Source organism: Stereum hirsutum (assembly GCF_000264905.1).
Source record: "Stereum hirsutum FP-91666 SS1 unplaced genomic scaffold STEHIscaffold_4, whole genome shotgun sequence".
Classification (NCBI taxonomy): Eukaryota; Fungi; Basidiomycota; class Agaricomycetes; order Russulales; family Stereaceae; genus Stereum; species Stereum hirsutum.
The window spans coordinates 1,041,534-1,059,122 of record NW_006763134.1 but is presented as its reverse complement, the minus strand read 5'-3'; the positions used below and the strand labels follow the sequence as shown (position 1 = coordinate 1,059,122).

Genomic DNA, 17,589 nt, shown 5'->3' with positions numbered 1-17,589 from the left:
GATAGTTTCGCGAGCGCGATATGGCCACTCGGCACACAGGGACGGGCAGGCTTGAAGAGTGTTGAGGTATGTACGTATTGTCCAGATGGGTTTGGAGAGGAGGTCGATTACGAGGTTTGACAGATTGCGTCTGTAAATAAACAGACACATATCTCGCAATCCGGCCGCACTCCCACAGTTGGAGGTCACACAGTACGCAAGTCTCTCCGGCGGGTTTTGAGGGGTCCATACTTGATGGATCCCGTCTAATAAACAACCAAAAGTCACACAGCATGTCAACTTCCAACGTCCAAGTTCCGCAAACTCGTAAAGGACATGTCTGGTTAACGTTGAGGACGGGACTTACTCGTGAAATCCTATTTCTAGATCTGCAGCTCGAGGCGCGATCTTCTGACTGCATCCTCCTGCAAGTCCGCAGTATGTACAAGCTCAACCTTCAGGCCTCAGGATCCGCGAAGATCAGACCTTGCTGGATCTGAAACTGATATAGATGATGCAGTGACGTGGGCGCAGTTCATTATGCGAGATGAGGAGAGCCATGCCCCGCCGTAACCGCCCTTGGACGCAAGTGCCAGCGGGTTCAGAGAGAGTAGGTTCAGACCTCGCCATGGAGTGATGTGATACGCCAAGACTGAGCGAGCCTAGGATGGACCAGCCAAGACGCAACTTCTTTGCAAGCAGAGGTTCCAGAAATACTAAAGGCTGCAAACAGTTTGAGAAGGACGATCATCATGATCATGAGCTTTGCGCCGATGCCAGTGGGTACCGCCTCCCTGGAAGTGCTATAGCCTCGAATGATCTGTATGGAAGAGACCAGAGCGAGTCCTCAAGCTCAAGCCTGAGGAGTACTAACGCAGAACGATGTCTTAGTCGAAAATAATGAACACGAAAGGTGAAAGACGAGAGCGAAAAAGTGACGATTTGACCGAGCGCCTATGTGGCGCAAAAAGATTGGAGCCGCCACCGCGCCGTGTTTCTGGCACCGGAGGACTCCGGATATGTACCGGTGGACCACCCGGGACTCGGAGACCTCTCAGCTCTTGCTTGAAATATTCCATGGCTGGTCTAATGCTTTCGTTCTGATCTCTTCGAGGCTTTGACTGCTTTAATCGGCTACTCTCACTTACCAGAATTGCCACATACATACCGAAAATTACAGCACAGATAAAGTTTCAACCAGCTCCGGAATCCAACTTGCTCTGTGGAACTCCGCGGAGGAGTGATTTCTTGTCCGTTTTTGGCCGCTATAGCGCTCGCAATGGCAGTCTCACAATGATATCCCCGAAACGTCCAACGTTGACCATTGTGGCGTCGGGCGGGAATGCTGTGGCACCCTGTTCTGGTTGTGAGCATGCGATGTAGAGATGGAAGCATGATGCCTGTTGAGCTATAGGCTGCGTCGGAGGCTTAGCTAGACCGGTTTCCGTTGTTCATGCCGAACGGCGACCACGCACATCTTCTCGACTTCGATCGCCGAACAACCGCCAGAGTACAACTTCCCATCCGAGGTTCTCTTCCAGCACGGAACGCGAGAACTCTCCAAAATAATACGCGGCACAGGCGGCAGCGACATCATGAATACACGCCGCCACTGGCGCCAATTTGCATTTTCTCACTTGTACTCCTCCGTCATCTTCATCCTGGGTGTCACCTCATGGCAGCCGGAGCATCTACAGATGCCATTGTGGCCCCTCAGACTCAGTCAGAATTGCCAGTCGACAGCATGAATGCGCCACAGACAGCGAATGGGAGCGGTATTGATTCTGCCCCCAATGCTGGTGAAAAACGGTCTCAAGAGCCTGGCGCATCTTGGAGGGCTGGCGAGCAGCAAGTGTTGCCGCAGAACAGGCTGTTCATCGTTGTATTTGCATTGATGTTGACGACTTTTCTGGCTGCATTGGATCAGGTATGCCTTTACTTCGCACCCTCATTAACTGTTTGTTCAGCATCTATATCATCTGGGCCACTGACGAAACTTATGCCATCAGACCATTGTGGCGACTGCACTTCCAACGATCGTAGGCAAGCTGGGCGGTGGAAGTGATTACAGCTGGGTCGGGAGGTGAGGTCCTGTCCTCCCTTCCTCGACCTCCATGCCATTCTCCTTGGAATCTAATATTCTGCTCATGTGTTTAGTGCTTATCTACTAGCAGCTGCTGCGTTGAGTCCTTTGTACGGAAAGCTCTCCGACCTCATAGGTCGTAAGCCAGTGATTTACTCCGCCATCGTTGTCTTCCTGGTGAGGCCTAGTCCATTAAACCGATTTCCATTCTTGTCTCTCCGTCAAATTGATTTCCTCACTGACCTCAACATGGCATATCACTGAATTGTATCGCCTGCTTTTACATGAATGTCTTCACATTGTCTTCAACCATCTATTCGCTTCCCGCTTTCCACTCACGCCACCGCCACACACAATCCACACCCGAAGCTTGGCTCAGCACTGTGTGGCGCTGCTCAATCCATGCCATGGCTAATTGCTGCGAGGACAGTACAGGGTCTCGGAGGTGGTGCTATTCTTCAGATTGTAAATATTGTGATTTCGGATATCGTGGCGTTGATGGAGTATGTCCACCTATTCCCCTCTGTCCACAATATCTCTCACCCATTCTTCGATCCGTGGTGGCAATTCGCTGATGTTGTCTTCACAGTCGTGGAAAGTATGGAGGTCTACTTGGTGTAACGTGGGGAATAGCCAGGTTTGTCTTTATCCATCTGCCATTATACAACATGTTGATGTGATGGACTCCATAGCGTTGTGGGGCCCTTGCTCGGTGGTGCTCTTTCTGATCATGCATCTTGGAGATGGTCAGTCTTCATCTGAACACTCCTCTCTCGTTTTGGTTCTCTAATTACTTCTGTGGTGCAAACAATGCAGGTGTTTCTTCATCAACCTGTAAGTCCATCCCTCTTTCCTCCTGAGATTCTCCTTCACCCCGGGCTCACTCATTTTTTAAATATTTTCCTCGCCCAACTCCATCATCTCCTTACACTAACTGAACCAAAACCCACCTCAATATTCACCTTCGCATCCGTCCTCGAACATCGGAACACTCAACTACACTAAAATAGACCAATAGGCGGCTTCGCCGGCGCCCTCCTCTTCGTCTTCCTCAACCTCAACCCACACAAGGGCCAACCTCTGCGCACGCATCTCCAGACATTCGATTTTGCGGGGTTGTTTTTACTTATTGGTGGGACTGTATGTTTGTTGTTGGGGATGAATAGTGGGGAGACGAATTGTGGGTGCAGTTTTACTTTTTGGACCGCCCCTATTTTCCCATTGCGTTTACTCGGGAGAGACTGACCGGGTGTTTGACATAGGGTCTTCCGCAGAGACTATCGCACTGCTCACCGTTGGCGGCGTTCTTCTCGTCGTTGCGTGTGTCAACGAATGGTTCACGAAGAGGTCACCGATCATTCCGCCGAGGGTGTTTAGGGTACGTCCGTTTGTTTTTATTTTATTTATTTTCACTCTAGTTTTCCTTTATATAAGAGGATGGATGGCGATACTGACCCCTGAATGTCGCCGTTCACACAGACGAGGACGACATCGATCCTGTTGATCGGAAACTTCTTCCATGCTATCGCCTTTTACGCAGGTGGGGCTCCTCTCCAGTCGACGCCTACCCTACTCTGTTTGGACTAGGTCTGAATCGACCAACGTATCAATTCTAGGTGCATATTACCTCCCGCTTTACTTCCAGGTCTTAGGATTTTCAGGTATTTCACTCCACGCTCATCTCCGCCCCACACATCTTGCTGATGAATCTCGGAATACAGCGACTGCGGCTGGTGTACGGTGCGTCTCTGATCAGCCCGCCACCCCCTCCCACCACCTCTGATCTCATCTTCATAAACTCTCCCGTCAGGATGCTCCCCTTCTCTCTCGGCGCAGCTCTCGTGGGTGCCATCTCCGGCGCTATCGTGACAAGGATAGCGCGGTACAGAGAGGTCATTTGGTTTGGGTGGACGATGATGGTGCTCGGATGGGGACTGACGACGCAGTTGGATGATACGTCGTCGACGTAAGTATTCCTTTCACAATTTTCCATGATTTTTGGGGCAACATATTGATGCAATCCTACCCTCACTACACGATTATGATACAGCGCGCGAAGGGTCCTGTTCCTTTTGGTCACCGCGCTCGGAATTGGGTGTTTGTTCCAGGTATGACTCCTTTTCACTACTGGGTGGGTGAAGTGAAGCTTACCGTCTTGGGTATGATTCATGAAGACACCGCTCGTGGCTATTCAGGCCGCTATGCCCATCAAAGATATGGCCACTTCGACGGCTACGTTTGGATTCTTGAGGTGCGTCTCCGTCTTCAATCGATCTTTTGATTGCATCTGACGATGTCGTCGGACTTAGAACCCTCGGCGGCACGATCGGTGTCTCGCTCGGCCAAGCCGTCTACTCGTCTATTCTGCGCCATAAAATCGCAAAGATACCGGGCGCGGCGGATTCGGGGTTCGATACGAGCCCTGCGGGGTTGAGCCAGAGTGTGAGGCAGTTGCCTAATATTGAGGTGGGTTTCTTCTTTCTTTATATATCGTGCTTCCCAGTCTCCTTTCCCTGTCTTTATTCTCGGGGGGCAACAGATGTGATGCTTGTGTACTGACGGTGCGTCGACGGCGACATATAGGAACCGCTCCGAGGCGAAATCATACACGCATATACACAGGCGATCAGTACGATATGGATTGTCATAGTCCCGATGGCGGCTATTGGATTCATTAGCGGTACGTCCCACTTACCCTTTCTCCCTTACCGTCTTCCTGTTCTCTGATGCGTGTGGGTTACTGCTGGTCGTGCAAACAGCGATATTCATCCGAGCGTACACCCTTAAATCCGTCACCGTCAAAGCTCCCAATCCGGCCGCCAACGCAAATGCAGAGGATAAGGAGAAGGGCATCGCTCTCGTGACTTCGTCTGACACGCGAGGGACGGCCGATACGTATGTTGATGTTGAGGGTAGTAAGGTTCCCGACACACCCAAGGTGGCGGAGTCAGGAGCGGAGGGTAGTGAGAGGAGGGTGTAGGTTGCAGGATGGTAGCGAGAGGATGGTGTAGCGGAGGGGAGTGAGAGGAGGGTATAGCCTGCAGGTTCGACGGTACTGCTTTCATTCGTTTGCTTTTGTGTTTATTATATCCACAGCCTGAGTATTATGTACTGTATGATGCATGTTTTCTTGGAGGCGTTGCCCTTGATGGTGTTTGATGTTTAGGTTTGAGTTTGGAATACATACCCCCTATCGTTATCATTTTTTGTTCACTCTTTTTTTCATTAGTACGTGTGCGATGCAAGTGTTCCACTCGAACTTCGATAACCTCCGCGACATAACTCTCAAAACTTGGTACCCTAGGCTGATATCCACCATTTGTACCAAAATCGATCCACAGTCAATCCTCCAATTTCGCCCGTTAGCCACAACATCACCATTCATCCTCACCCTAGACTCTCGAGAGCACAAGCCTTCTCAACATACTTCTTCACCGTCTCGTCGCCAATCTCATACTCCACGAGCTCTCCCGCCGCCTCCTTCGTCCTCTGAACGTCCAATCGGGGCATAAACGCGCCGCCATCGCCCACGTACATCTCGTAGAAATCGAGCAGGTGCGAGGCTTGGCCGGTTTCTTTATCGTTCGTGGCCTTGGTCAAGTTATGTTTGGTTGTATGGTCGCGGTGGGAGTTCGAGAGGAGTGTAGCGGCTTGGAGCCATTCCTTCATTGGGACGGTATTTATACGGCGTGTGGCGGTGGCGTCGTTCCCTTCGCTATTTCCGATACGAATGGATTGCGATGGTTGCGATTGTGAATTGGCGTAGCTGATGATCGAGTCGGAAACGATATGCCAAGGTGTGGACTTAGCATTCTCGAGATGGTAGAACACGGGGTTTTCTGTGCCTGTAGTGGGTAAAGTCGAAGGTGTGCCCGAACGTCGATGGTGATCGATTTGTGCGTAAAGGATTTCGGCTGCGATGTTGACGGGTAGCCAGCGCACGTCCTGACGGATGTAAGAATACGATTCCTCAGCATGAGAAGAATTCACAGAGAAGACAGGAACAGAACAGAACAGAACACAACGAAAACATACCGGTAAATCTTCCGGCACCATTCCCAACTTCACCGACAACCTCATCAAAGTAGGCATATACTCACTTCTTGCCCACCATCCTGTCTTCTCCGTACCTGAGATCTGTCCACTCCTGACCACGCAAGCCTTCAACTCCGGTCTCTGCTCCGCGACCTTTTCGATGATCCGTTCGGCACAGTATTTGGCTTGGGCGTAGCCTTGGGGAAGAGAGACATGTGGGTCGTGGATGGGGCGCTCTGGGACGGCGGAACTGGCTTCGGGTGTGGTGTGTAGGGTGTGATAGCGCCCGACGGCGGAGATGGATGATAAGAAAGTGAAGTGTGGAGGTGTGGCGAGAGGAGATGAGAGGGCGAAATTGATCAAGTGGAGGAGGCCGAGAAGGTGAGGTTTGAACGAGGATAGGATGAGCTTGAAGTTGAGGAGCCAGGCAATATGAACTATGTGTGTCGCTTCGGAGAGAATCTGCGCCAAACAAATATGTTGAGCACCCAGGGATACGAGTACGGCCGAGGGAGGTTATGATATCGCATACCTGAGTGCGTAAGGGCTCCACGATACCGAGATCGTTCTTCGTCAGGTCCATCTCGACAAAGATAGCCTTACCAGACTCCAATGCTTTCTTCAGAGCTCCGGAATCGAGACCTTTCTCTGTAAAGGAGGTTTCGTGTCGCTCCTCAAAGGATGTTGACGCCTGCACACGGTTCAATAGGTATATTCTTCGGACGTTCGGTTTTTCAAGAAGGTAAGAGACAAAAGCCGATCCTAGGGATCCGGTGGTTCCTGTAACGACGTAGACGTCACCATCCAGACGACCTGTGGTAAGATGGGATGGCCCTGGGAGGTGGTGAGGAAGATTCGAGGTGTATTCAGCCACGTTCTGTTCCACAATGTACGAGAAATCTGCGTCTTTGACTAGAGGACCGTTGATGTCGTGGTTGCTGACGCAGAGTGAGTGGATGTACCCAGAGAGCAGGGTGACGGTGGGATATTGGAAGACGATATCTCTCGGGAGCACCATATTGCTGCCTTCGCCACTTTCGGGATGGACCCGCTTGAGTGTCGAGGTGATGATGGAGCGGAGTTGTATGGCGTGTAACGAGTCTACTCCTCCCGCGAAGAAGTCCTCGTCGGCCTCAATGGTGCGTCCGAGGGTTTCGTGCAAGACGGATGAGATGTAGGATTGTATCGAGGCTCGGTCGTTCGGATCAAACACTATGGAGATTATAAGATCCCCGCTTCCTTCTTCCACACCCTTATAGGCCGTCTCGATCTCCTCCTCGTAGCGGGAGAGTGTGGCTTGTCCTTTCACTGTGCCTTTGTCGTTCAGTAGGAATGGTTTCTCTGGCTTAGCCAGGATGATGAGTGGTCGGATGATACGCGAGTGCTGTGGTACGACGGTGTTCACGTTATTGTGGATGTGCGACCAGAGAGAATCAAGATAGGCAGTCGCATTGTCCAAAATTTGGGAGTACGTTTGCGGAGATGGATCGATCAAGGTACCGTTCATGAAGCGGCCAGTACCGAATATGATGGCGCGCGCGACCAAGGGCGAAGACATGAGCAGCGATACTGGATCACTGCAGTCAGCCAATGGGATATGTATGACGGGGAGAGACAGAGTATACCAAGCTGAACGTTATCAGTTTTCTCTCCATTGCTCAAGACGGTCTGTGAGTAAAGTCAGATCTAGGCCAATTCAGTAAATGGAGCAAGTGAGAGTCGTACCACATCGTCGTTTCTCCCCGCCGCTCGCAACAACCTAGATTTCGTAAGATCAGAGTGCTTCTCCCACCTGTCACTCGTTCTGAAGCCCACTGGGTCTTCATTATTTAGAACCGGCGGAGTCATTACCCCAGGCTACAAAGACCATCAGCTAAAGGTATAGAATATCACCGTGCGTTGAGACTCACAGTTACAATAAGACTATAGAATGGACTGCCGTCTTCTAACGGTTCGAATACAAAGTTGTAGGCCGCATCGTTGAGCCGAATGTAAGGCCAGTTTGGTCCTGCGTTGTCCTCGTGGTAACAGAAGCTGGAGACTAGGCCAGCTTCTGTCCTGATAAAACATCGGAGAGGTCATAAGCATTTTAAATCAGGAAAGTGGCTGCGACAGATGCTTACTGGCCAAAGCAGTTCGTGATGCGTACTCCACTGCGACTAAGCAGATCTCCGACAGCTATGGAAAGTGGGGAACCGCCGAAGAGAACGGACGACATGTCTAGGAGTACCTGAGTCGAGCGGTCAATATGCAAGGTTCCACTATTTGCGTCGTCAAGACACAATGGGACGGCACATACTCGGATATTTTCGTCGCGTTCTTCACCGGAGACTAGGTCCTCCAGGACACTAGAAGCTACCATAACATCCGGCTTGCGATGCCGCAGGAGACGCATATGTCGAACATGACTGGTCGCGGACATGGTATCCTGCGCCTCAACGAACGTAATGACTCCACCGACGCCAATAATATTGGGATATGATACGGCAAAGCCTCCTCCCTAACCAAGGAATCAGCTCGAATACAGCTGCATGAAACAAGGGATCGCATACGTGAAATAACGGCATCTGCGTATAAAATACCTCTCCTTGCCGAGACCGACGGTCTTCACCTACAGTCGTGCATAGATGATACACATGAGTGTGTGCATATCCAATTGGCTTTGGATGTCCTGCGATTATAGAGGTCAGTATTGTAGTCATAAAATAATGACAATATTCTGAGATGATACCTGTAGTGCCCGATGTATGTAGATAGATACAGTACTTGTCTATTTCGTCCGACCAGTCCGACGATTGCCTTCCGTAGTCGACCCCCAGATCATCGAAACCATCAGCGCCGGTTTCTTTGTTTGGTAGCGCTTCTAGTGCAGAAAGTCGAACGACGCTGTACGGTTGTTCTTCTATTTGCCGTGGACCCATGGGCACACCATCACCAATGAGCAGCACGCTCCCCTCAATCGACTGCATGAGGCTTTCAATAGCCGAGGGCGAATTCCTCGTAGAGATGAGTAGTACCTGTCTCATAACGTTCAGCGACGTAACAAAAATTGCTGACAAGAAAAACATACTGTCCAACGAAGCATCAGCGCAGCCGTCAGTGACACAAAGTAATCATAGCCGCTATGAGCGAGCAAACCAACATTGAAGGGTGGCTCCGTAAGATATCTTGCTGTATGTCCAGTCGTCTCTACAAGGTCACTCATCCGACGTCTGATATCCGCCAGTATTTGCCTCCATGTGAGTGAAGTGAGTGCAGCATCATCAAGAGCGCCTTCTCCTGGTGATAACGAGGATCTCAAAATGAGAACAGCTTCGCGGTCAAGATGTGCCTGTGCAGTCTGAAGAAGAAGCTCTGGAAAAGGCAGGACGGCCTCTAGCGAAGGTGGGGTAAACTTCTGGACCAGGCTCATCCTTCACTCTGAAGCAGTACTAGTAGAAGTAGTGAAAGAGAGGTGATCCATGGATGTCAGCACGGCCAGGTATGAGCCTGCGAGGCACACAAGAGGCTTACATAGGCTTCTGATATGATACAAAAGAACATACACGTGCTGTTTTGGATCTCTCCAAGCGCGTCCCGGGACCGCTGGAAACGCACGACGGTGTGAGATACGAATTTTGACTTGCAAATTTGAGACATTGCATCAACGACATCCAGTATGCCTGGCGCAAGGTCCTAAAAGTCAGATACGGAGAGAACGACGAGCGCTGCCATTTGTTGAGATGGCAGTTGGCTGTTGGAAGTTGGAACCAAAGGAAAGTTAAACTCGTACTAAAACGCCACCACAGTCGTGGAATCCCGCAGTTCGGCTCCACGCCACACAAGATGTGCCGCCTCCAAGCAAAAACAAGCATAGCACAGGTGATTCTCGCCAACGCCGTCTTACCATACTGGTATACATCTCAGCATCAACGTAAAAGAAATAACAATCCATAGAATGGTCGAATACTCATCCCAAGAGTAGAGCTACTGGATCAGTGCTACGAGTCCAAGGGGGACGGAAAGGCATATGTAGCACCAGCGATAAGAGCGAAGCGAGAATGTTACTTTACTGTACAGGCAACGAAAGCAGGACCGAGAAAGGGAAGGTACATCCGCAAGGAGAAGATTAGACGTGTACGTCGTGAGTATCACCAAAGATGACCATGTAAAGGTCGCCATGAGCCCTAAAATATCCGATTCGAACCAAATATCCACCCACTAACCCTAAGAGAAGGGACCAAAAATATGGTTAACATCCACTCTCCTACATACCACCACCCCCTACCAAATCCACTCACCTCAACACCACACCACCCCTCACTTCCCCCCAATGCCCATCAGCCTCCCCCTCAACGCCGCCAACAAGCCCGATCCATTCATATTCATATTAAGCACTTTCATCTGCATCAGGACGCCGCCAGAACTGAGAGCGAGCGCCAGCACGAAAAGGAACCATTTACCCCACCTCTTTTTTGCGTCACCCCCGTTCGCAGTTCCGTTAGCCTTGCCGTTGAGGAAGGCGGGCCGGGGAGGGAGAGACGGTGTTGACATTTTGATCATCATTTTGGATTTTTCGAGGGAGTAGGGGGGATAGCGGCCGGCTAGTATCAAGTCGATCCTGGGGACATCGAACACATGAAGGACGGGTGGTGAGTTGGTAGAGTCAAACAACGGTGCTGGTATGTGCAACGGAAGGAGGTAAAGATGGGCAGGGGGAGATGAATAATCACGCACCAGGCTGGATTATCGAGTGTCGATCGTTGATGGGTAAACATGTCGAAGGTGGCTTTGCCAGTATGCGCGCCAGCTGTGGATTAGGGCGAACACCATATCAGATTGTGTCCTGAAGGGTATAAGAGGAGAGCAGAAGCCTACATCCGCTGGGCCCGATACCTCCAAACGGCAGTCCTTCCGCTATATGGACAGATGAGGATCCTCGTCAGCGCCACAAATCGACGATGAGGAGAGGGAACAACGAACCTTGCGTCTGCACCATCACTTCGTTCGCAAGACACGATCCGCTCGTGGTACTATCGAACACTGTATCACCACCACCCCAACTACATTAGGCATCACACACCAACCCAGAGGTCTGCCTGAAATGGGTAAGGGGAGGAGACGCACCCTTAGCTTTGTACGCTGGATCCTTCGAGAAGACATACAGGGCCAATGGATGATCCCTCTCGTTCACGAAGTCGATAGCTTCGTCTAAGGACTTGACTGGTACGATAGGCAGGACTGGTCCGAAGATCTCCCTGAAAAATGCAAAGCACCTGTCAGCACTCGCCCACTCTATCTCACGACGCAAACATAACCACTTCAGAGCCCAGCAAACGCAAAGGGTTTTGGCAATGTAGAGGGACCAGAGCGAACAAGGAGACAGGGAAGGAGAATACACACTCTCTCATCAAACTATCATCCCCCTTGATTCCCTTCACTATCGTCGGCTCAATGAACTTTTGCGCCTCATCTGTCTTACCGCCATATACTACTTCACCCTTCGTGTTGTCCATCAGGCTCTTGATCCGGAGAAAGTGGTTTGTGGAGATTATGCGTCCGAAGGAATCAGAGGTGAGGGCGCCGGAGGGGTAAAATTCTGCGAGCCTAGGTGGGACGGAAGGAGGGGAGGTGCAGATGTCAGAGGTTTCCAGTAAGCATAAGAACAGGATGAAGACGCACTGCTCTTTGCAAGCCTCGACGAACTTATCCTCGGAGTCTTCCTGGATAAGCACATAATCCGGCGCCACACATGTCTATCACCAGGCCACACGTCGCGTCAGTCCAACATCGCATACCAATAAGTGAAAATCCAAACCATGAAATAGGAGGAAATATGGTAGAGATGGTAGAAATGAGATGAAAGAACCGACCTGGCCAGCATTCGTGACTTTTCCCCAAATGACCCTCTTCGCGGCGAGCTTGAGATCGGTGTTCGGGTCGATGAACACGGGCGATTTACCACCGAGCTATACACCATTTATCAGACCAAAAAAACAGTCAGTACGACCGGATGTGATCATTGCAGAAATGAAAGGAGAGGAGGTACGTACCTCGGTCGTGACGGGCGTGAGCGTCTGGGCGGCAGCGGCGAGGACGATCTTGCCTACGCGGGCACCACCGGTATACAACACTTCAAAGCGGACGAACGTGAAACATCAGTATACTTCCTCGCTCATGGAAATCTTGAAGCTTGCGAATGCGGACGTACGATGATCCCACTGCAACTCCAAAAGCTACACCCGCGCCACACACAACCAGCGCCACAATCATCATCAGCGTTCCTGCCCATCATTGCGTGTTCCGGCGAAAGTAAAAGATCCCGCTATACATACCTTCGTAGTCTCCGGAATAGCACCGTTGATAACGCGATATAGCGATTGGTCGAGGTAGTTAGGTACGAGGTCGGCGAGGAGAGCGCTGAATGCGGGAGTGAGCTCGGACGGCTTCATGACGCAGGCGCAGCCTGCTGCTATTGCGCCAGCCTGTTCGGTCGGGATGAATATGTTAGCGTATGGGTTTGGTGTTTTAGCCGCAAGCCGCAAGAGGGCGGGAGAAGGGATGTGGGTGGAATAGAATGGAATGAACGAAGGGTCGGGGCAAGAGGGCGGATAATGGACGGAACCTTAGAACCCGAGAGCGGGACCGTGGTATTGGTAAGGGGCGGAGAGGGAAGAGACGTACCAGAGGTCCGAGCAGACACCATAGTGGATAATTGAAAGGACTGATGATGAGCACGACTCCCTTGGGCTCTTTCCTGATTTTGGGCTTCATAGCGAACCAGGTAACGTTGAACGCTGGAGAATCGGGTTTGGACCATTTGGAGACCATGTCGTAGGCAAGTTTGGCTTCTGAAATGGTCCCGCCAGTTTCATTTCTGAATTAATGTGAAGGAGGAGAGGATAATATGTCAGCATAGGGACGAGACAGGGAGTTCGGGACATGCTCCAAGGCGACCTCGGAAGAAGGAATCAACGAGAACGCACAATGTAGTCTCGATACGAGGCCTCCCGAGATCCTTCTCGAGGGCCTCTTCAAAAAGTGTAGCATTGTCTCTGACTAAGTAAGCGAGTGCAAGGAGCTGCTCCTTACGAAACGCGATAGATTTCGTCTTTCCTGTCTTGAAAGACTGTTTCAACTCTTCCCGTATCTACGAGCAACAATTGGATCAAAGTTAACATCTTCACCTCTCCAACTCAAGTATTAAGCCAGTGAGAACGGTGCGCACCAAAGGAATTTGTTCGACGGGCGTCGAGGTGTAGACGGGGCTGGACGTAGACATCGGTAGGAGATAGTAAAGAGGGAAAGAACGGCAGGTGTTCGGCTAGAAGAGTGGATATCCAGTAGATATAGACTTTGTAGTGTAGTAATTCCGGGAAAGAGACGGAATTGCGTTCGTCGTACGTGTAAACACGAAGCCTTGCAGGGAAACAGGAGGTCAAGAAGTATGACGGAAAGTGTCCAGAGAAGTGCAGACGATCCCCACAGTAAGGCCGCATGTGATTGGTACCCGGTCATGGCTGACATCAAATCTTTCTCTGGAAACGGTCCACTACAATAATGGATTCGTGCAAAGCTTGCGAAACGCTTTGATTAGGCGAAGTCGGAGGAAGGACTGACGAATGAGGGCACACAGATGGTCACACACTAGAGATTCCATTCAGCGCTCATACTTGTGGAATGATTTATGTATTTCAACCCTCAGACGGGCATAAGTACTACAGACTATTATAGTATCCAAATCGTAGGCGGTACACTGTTACTGCTATCCTCCACTGTTCAGGACGTTCAGGGGATGCCTCGTGTTCCCGTCCTTCCCGTCGCGTCTGACGAACAATCATCCGAACGAAAAAGGGGCAAAACCGCCAAGAAGACACGTTTCGTTGCGGGGTACTGTCATGATGTAGGCGGGCCACAGTGGCACTGCGTGGAAAGCACCCCATATCGCCATCGAACTGCCCCAGCACGTCCCTCTCCCGACCAGACAACTTTCTTTTCACCTCCATTACCACACTCTTTCTCTTGCTTTACTTTTCATCGTAACACCACGATCCTCTTTATTGCACGGGAATTTGAGCTGGCGCATCCACGACCGACGTCATTTCCGCAATGGGCTTCTACGAATCCCAGCTTACGCTGCTCATCGTAATCACAGTCCTTCTCCTCCTTCTCGAGCGTCGCCTGTCTTCTCGTGCATCCACAATCTCACAAACAAAAGCTACGCCAGACCCTTCAGCGACATCAGCCGCCAGCAGCAGAGACCACCTAGATGACGCTCTTGAAAATGGGGAGGCCCCGAGTGTGCTCTCCTCCGACACCTCAGACGCAGACTCAGACAACCCATTGCTCAGCAGTACCACTGGTACGAAGAATGCTGGACGTGCGAGCACTGTTGCGGGCGCGAGGGCTGCCGCGTTGAGGTCATTAATGAGGAAGTACCTGACCGTCTATGCAATTGTTATGGGTGCGTCCGAGTTTCTGTAGAATCGTCAGGGCGGAACCAGGAACGAGTGCTCATGGGAATGGTGTAGGTGCGGACTGGCTTCAAGGCCCGTATGTTTACTCGCTTTATCGCGAGCAGTACGGCTTCCCGGAACAGACCGTCGCTCTTCTGTTCGTGACCGGTTTCGTTAGCGCGGGATTGTTTGCGCCACTCGTAGGTGTCTGGGCTGATCAATAGTGGGTGCTTTCTCCGTTTTATTTATGTGTCTGCTGCCGAGTTAGGGCGTATAAGTGCATAAACGCATTGAACTTCTAGTGCTGCTGCCGCTGTGCGCAAAGAGGTGGATAGCGCTTCTAGTGCTGTTCGTGATATGTTAGAACGGTTTTGTGATCAGATGTCTGTGTGGCATGTTTTGCTACGTATCTCGCATAATGTCGCGTAGATAAAACCAAACCGAGAGTTTCCTCGTTCAAAGAGATTGAGCTTCCCGCTTTGACAAAAGGAAAGGTATCGCCAGACGTCGCAGATCCGAAGTACCTCAAGTGTGGCGTCATGGAGCCACACTCGTATCCGCACCCGTTCCATCTGCCTCTCTTCCTACCAAACATGCACCACAGACTAACCCGCACCTATCTTCTCCCTTTTTTAGCGGTCGACGTCTCCTCTGCCTCCTTTTCTGCATAACCTACACCGCCACATGCGCCCTCCTCCTCATCCCCTCCTTCCCCATCCTCCTCTTCGGCCGCATCCTCGGCGGTATCTCCACCTCCATCCTCTTCTCCGCCTTTGAGAGCTGGGTAGTGAGCAGTAGCTCGACCATGGGACTTGGAAGCGATGAATTAAGTAAGATCATGGGCCGCGCTACTTTGGTCAACGGGTTTGTTGCCACGGCTGCTGGGGTGAGTATCATTACCCTTCATTTTTTCACCCCCATCTCAACACAGAATACCTGCTGACGATGTTACACGTCCAAGGTCTTCTCTAATAAATTGGTCGAATGGAACTCCGGAGGGTTCCGCTCCCCTTTCGTCGCTTCCGGAGCACTCCTCCTCCTCGCCTTCGTCGTCATCCGTGGCTCATGGAACGAAAACTACGGGGCCAACCCCTCGTCATCCCCAGGTCCGAATGCAGCCACCCCTCCCACGTCCGCTTCTGAGAAATTGTCCTGCGTGAGCTGGAAGACCACGATGACTTTGAGTGGACTTGCGGATTTGTTCCAGGTGCGGAGGTTGGGAAGCGCGGGGAAAATTGTGATTGCTGGTGGGTCGCTCGGTCTCTAATATCAAAAACAAAAATCAAGTGCTGACACTATCCGTTTCCCCTCATTCTCAGACCCAAACCTCCTCGTCCTCGGCCTCACACAAACGATCTTCGAAGGCTCAATGTACCTCTTCGTCTTCATCTGGGTTCCATCCCTGCAAGCCTCCTCAGCCCTCTCCATCGCCGCCGAAGGCGCAGCCCACGCTCACGAAAGCGGAAACGACACCCTCCCGCTCGGCTACATATTCTCCGCATTCATGATAAGCATGATGCTCGGCTCGTTGAGCTACACGTTCATTACCGCACACTGGCACCGCCCGACTCCTTCCTCGTCTACCCCTTCCACAGCAGTATCGTCTTCTGCATCGTCAACGACCGCAGCGGGCGTCCCGCCACCTCTACACACACACGCTCGATCCGGGTCGACGGCGAGTATAACGACGCCCCTCTCAGGCGCTGCACAAACGGACTCGACTCTCGTCCTCCACGCCAAACTCTCCTCCCTCGTCTGTGCGCTCTCCGCACTTGCGTTCGCCGCGTCCGTTTCGGCCCCGAAGATAGCACGACTGGCTATTAGTATTATCGGGGTGGGCGGAGGGAGCGGAGGAGGAGGGGAAGGAGAGAAGATGGAGGAACATGTGAAGTTTTGGGCGTTCTGCGTTTTTGAGGGGTGTGTGGGGATGTATTATCCTGTGCAGGGGATGTTGAGGGGGACTTTGATTGGGGATGGGTATAGGGCTACTGTGAGTTTCCTGGGCCACTCATGTTTTTTTTGCAATCAAATCGCTGACGATTTTTTTGTCTCCGACTCTCTTTTGAATGGAAGCTCGCAGCACTCTTCCGTGTTCCTCTCAATATATTCGTCGTCGTCTCTCTCCTCACCGGCGTCTCTTCCTCGGCACGCGAAGTCGTCCTCTCAACATGCGCAATCGTGCTGGTGGTGGCGAGTTTGGTGACGGCGGTGGTGGTAGTGCCGAGGGTAGAGGGACATGTCGCCGGAAGGGGCCCAGGAGAGGAGAGAACAGACAGAGTTGACTGATTGATTTATTGGTTAGTGAGCGTGGGTGGGTGGGGGAAGTGGAGGAGGAGCGACACCTTGACTCGGACTCTTTTAGACAGACGTAATTTTCTCAACACTGCGCTGCAGTCATCTATGCCTCGCGCGTTCTTGCTTTCGCATTCTCTAGATCTACTACTCACATGTACATCAGCTCGTTTTTGCTTATTTCTCCTCGCACTTTTCTGAACGGACTTTTCTATACCAGTATCCCTACATCCCTATTCGATACATAGCCATTCGCACTCGTTTTGTTCGTGCCGTGCAAGACACGTATTGAGAAGCGATGCTATGTTGTATATACACTGCTTTCGAAGCCACTGCCCATCCGACTGTTTGACTGCCTTTGAGATCTCAGAAGTCGAAGAAGTGGGCACTGGGCCACCGCCACACTTGGCACTGCAGGTGACATAAAAATAGAAAAGTAATTTAGCTTCCGTCCCGACGCCCGACTTGAACTTGAACCATTACATCGTCGAACATATAGCACTCGATTTCGATATCTCTCTCAGCCTACGATCCAGAGACATACTGTATGGCTCTACCAATTACAATGAAAAAAGAACGTCGAAATACTTCAATACATGGAAGCGCCGTCGTATCGCCTCGGCCATCACGATTCCACGACCTTGAGCTTCTCTTTTCCCGCTTTCCTCTCATGCATGCCAATGATCTCGAAGAGGGGTACCATTGTCGCTTTGCGGACATTTCTGATCCTTCATAATAGCCTCTCATAGGTCCGCGCAGTCAGCA

At 51.3% G+C, this 17,589-nt stretch overlaps 4 protein-coding genes across 4 annotated transcripts; 2 read left to right on the top strand and 2 right to left on the bottom strand.

The window, feature by feature from the left end:
* The first annotated feature begins 1,623 nt into the window (after positions 1–1,623).
* On the top strand, positions 1,624–5,250 carry STEHIDRAFT_75760 (MFS amino acid permease). Its single transcript, XM_007301544.1, has 18 exons — positions 1,624–1,906; positions 1,989–2,062; positions 2,137–2,239; positions 2,432–2,565; positions 2,652–2,699; positions 2,755–2,808; positions 2,879–2,896; positions 3,073–3,242; positions 3,325–3,440; positions 3,542–3,602; positions 3,679–3,723; positions 3,784–3,802; positions 3,873–4,028; positions 4,113–4,170; positions 4,237–4,313; positions 4,372–4,528; positions 4,646–4,742; positions 4,822–5,250. The coding sequence occupies exons 1-18, from the start codon at positions 1,655–1,657 to the stop codon at positions 5,040–5,042; spliced, it is 1,860 nt and encodes a 619-aa protein (XP_007301606.1). The 5' UTR covers positions 1,624–1,654; the 3' UTR covers positions 5,043–5,250.
* Positions 5,251–5,449: 199 nt separating this feature from the next.
* Positions 5,450–9,509, bottom strand: STEHIDRAFT_109254 (acetyl-CoA synthetase-like protein; the record flags this gene model as incomplete). The annotated part of the gene is made up of 12 exons (XM_007301814.1): positions 5,450–6,007; positions 6,098–6,559; positions 6,630–7,666; positions 7,723–7,765; positions 7,823–7,856; positions 7,890–7,954; positions 8,008–8,155; positions 8,221–8,327; positions 8,397–8,597; positions 8,713–8,768; positions 8,829–9,114; positions 9,168–9,509. 12 exons carry the CDS (start codon positions 9,507–9,509, stop codon positions 5,450–5,452), a joined length of 3,339 nt encoding a protein of 1,112 aa, XP_007301876.1.
* A 417-nt stretch (positions 9,510–9,926) lies between these two features.
* STEHIDRAFT_119720 (NAD-aldehyde dehydrogenase) lies at positions 9,927–13,457 on the bottom strand. Its single transcript, XM_007301813.1, has 14 exons — positions 13,305–13,457; positions 13,063–13,226; positions 12,761–12,953; positions 12,412–12,561; positions 12,288–12,312; positions 12,130–12,209; positions 11,950–12,045; positions 11,759–11,832; positions 11,480–11,683; positions 11,204–11,334; positions 11,060–11,119; positions 10,955–10,993; positions 10,814–10,886; positions 9,927–10,697 (listed from the first exon to the last, which is right to left on the bottom strand). Exons 1-14 carry the CDS (start codon positions 13,356–13,358, stop codon positions 10,397–10,399), a joined length of 1,644 nt encoding a protein of 547 aa, XP_007301875.1. The 5' UTR covers positions 13,359–13,457; the 3' UTR covers positions 9,927–10,396.
* A 634-nt stretch (positions 13,458–14,091) lies between these two features.
* STEHIDRAFT_93962 (DUF791-domain-containing protein) lies at positions 14,092–16,818 on the top strand (the record flags this gene model as incomplete). Its single annotated transcript, XM_007301812.1, has 6 exons — positions 14,092–14,540; positions 14,608–14,755; positions 15,169–15,418; positions 15,494–15,779; positions 15,852–16,522; positions 16,606–16,818. Exons 1-6 carry the CDS (start codon positions 14,186–14,188, stop codon positions 16,816–16,818), a joined length of 1,923 nt encoding a protein of 640 aa, XP_007301874.1. The 5' UTR covers positions 14,092–14,185.
* Between the last annotated feature and the right edge of the window lie 771 nt (positions 16,819–17,589).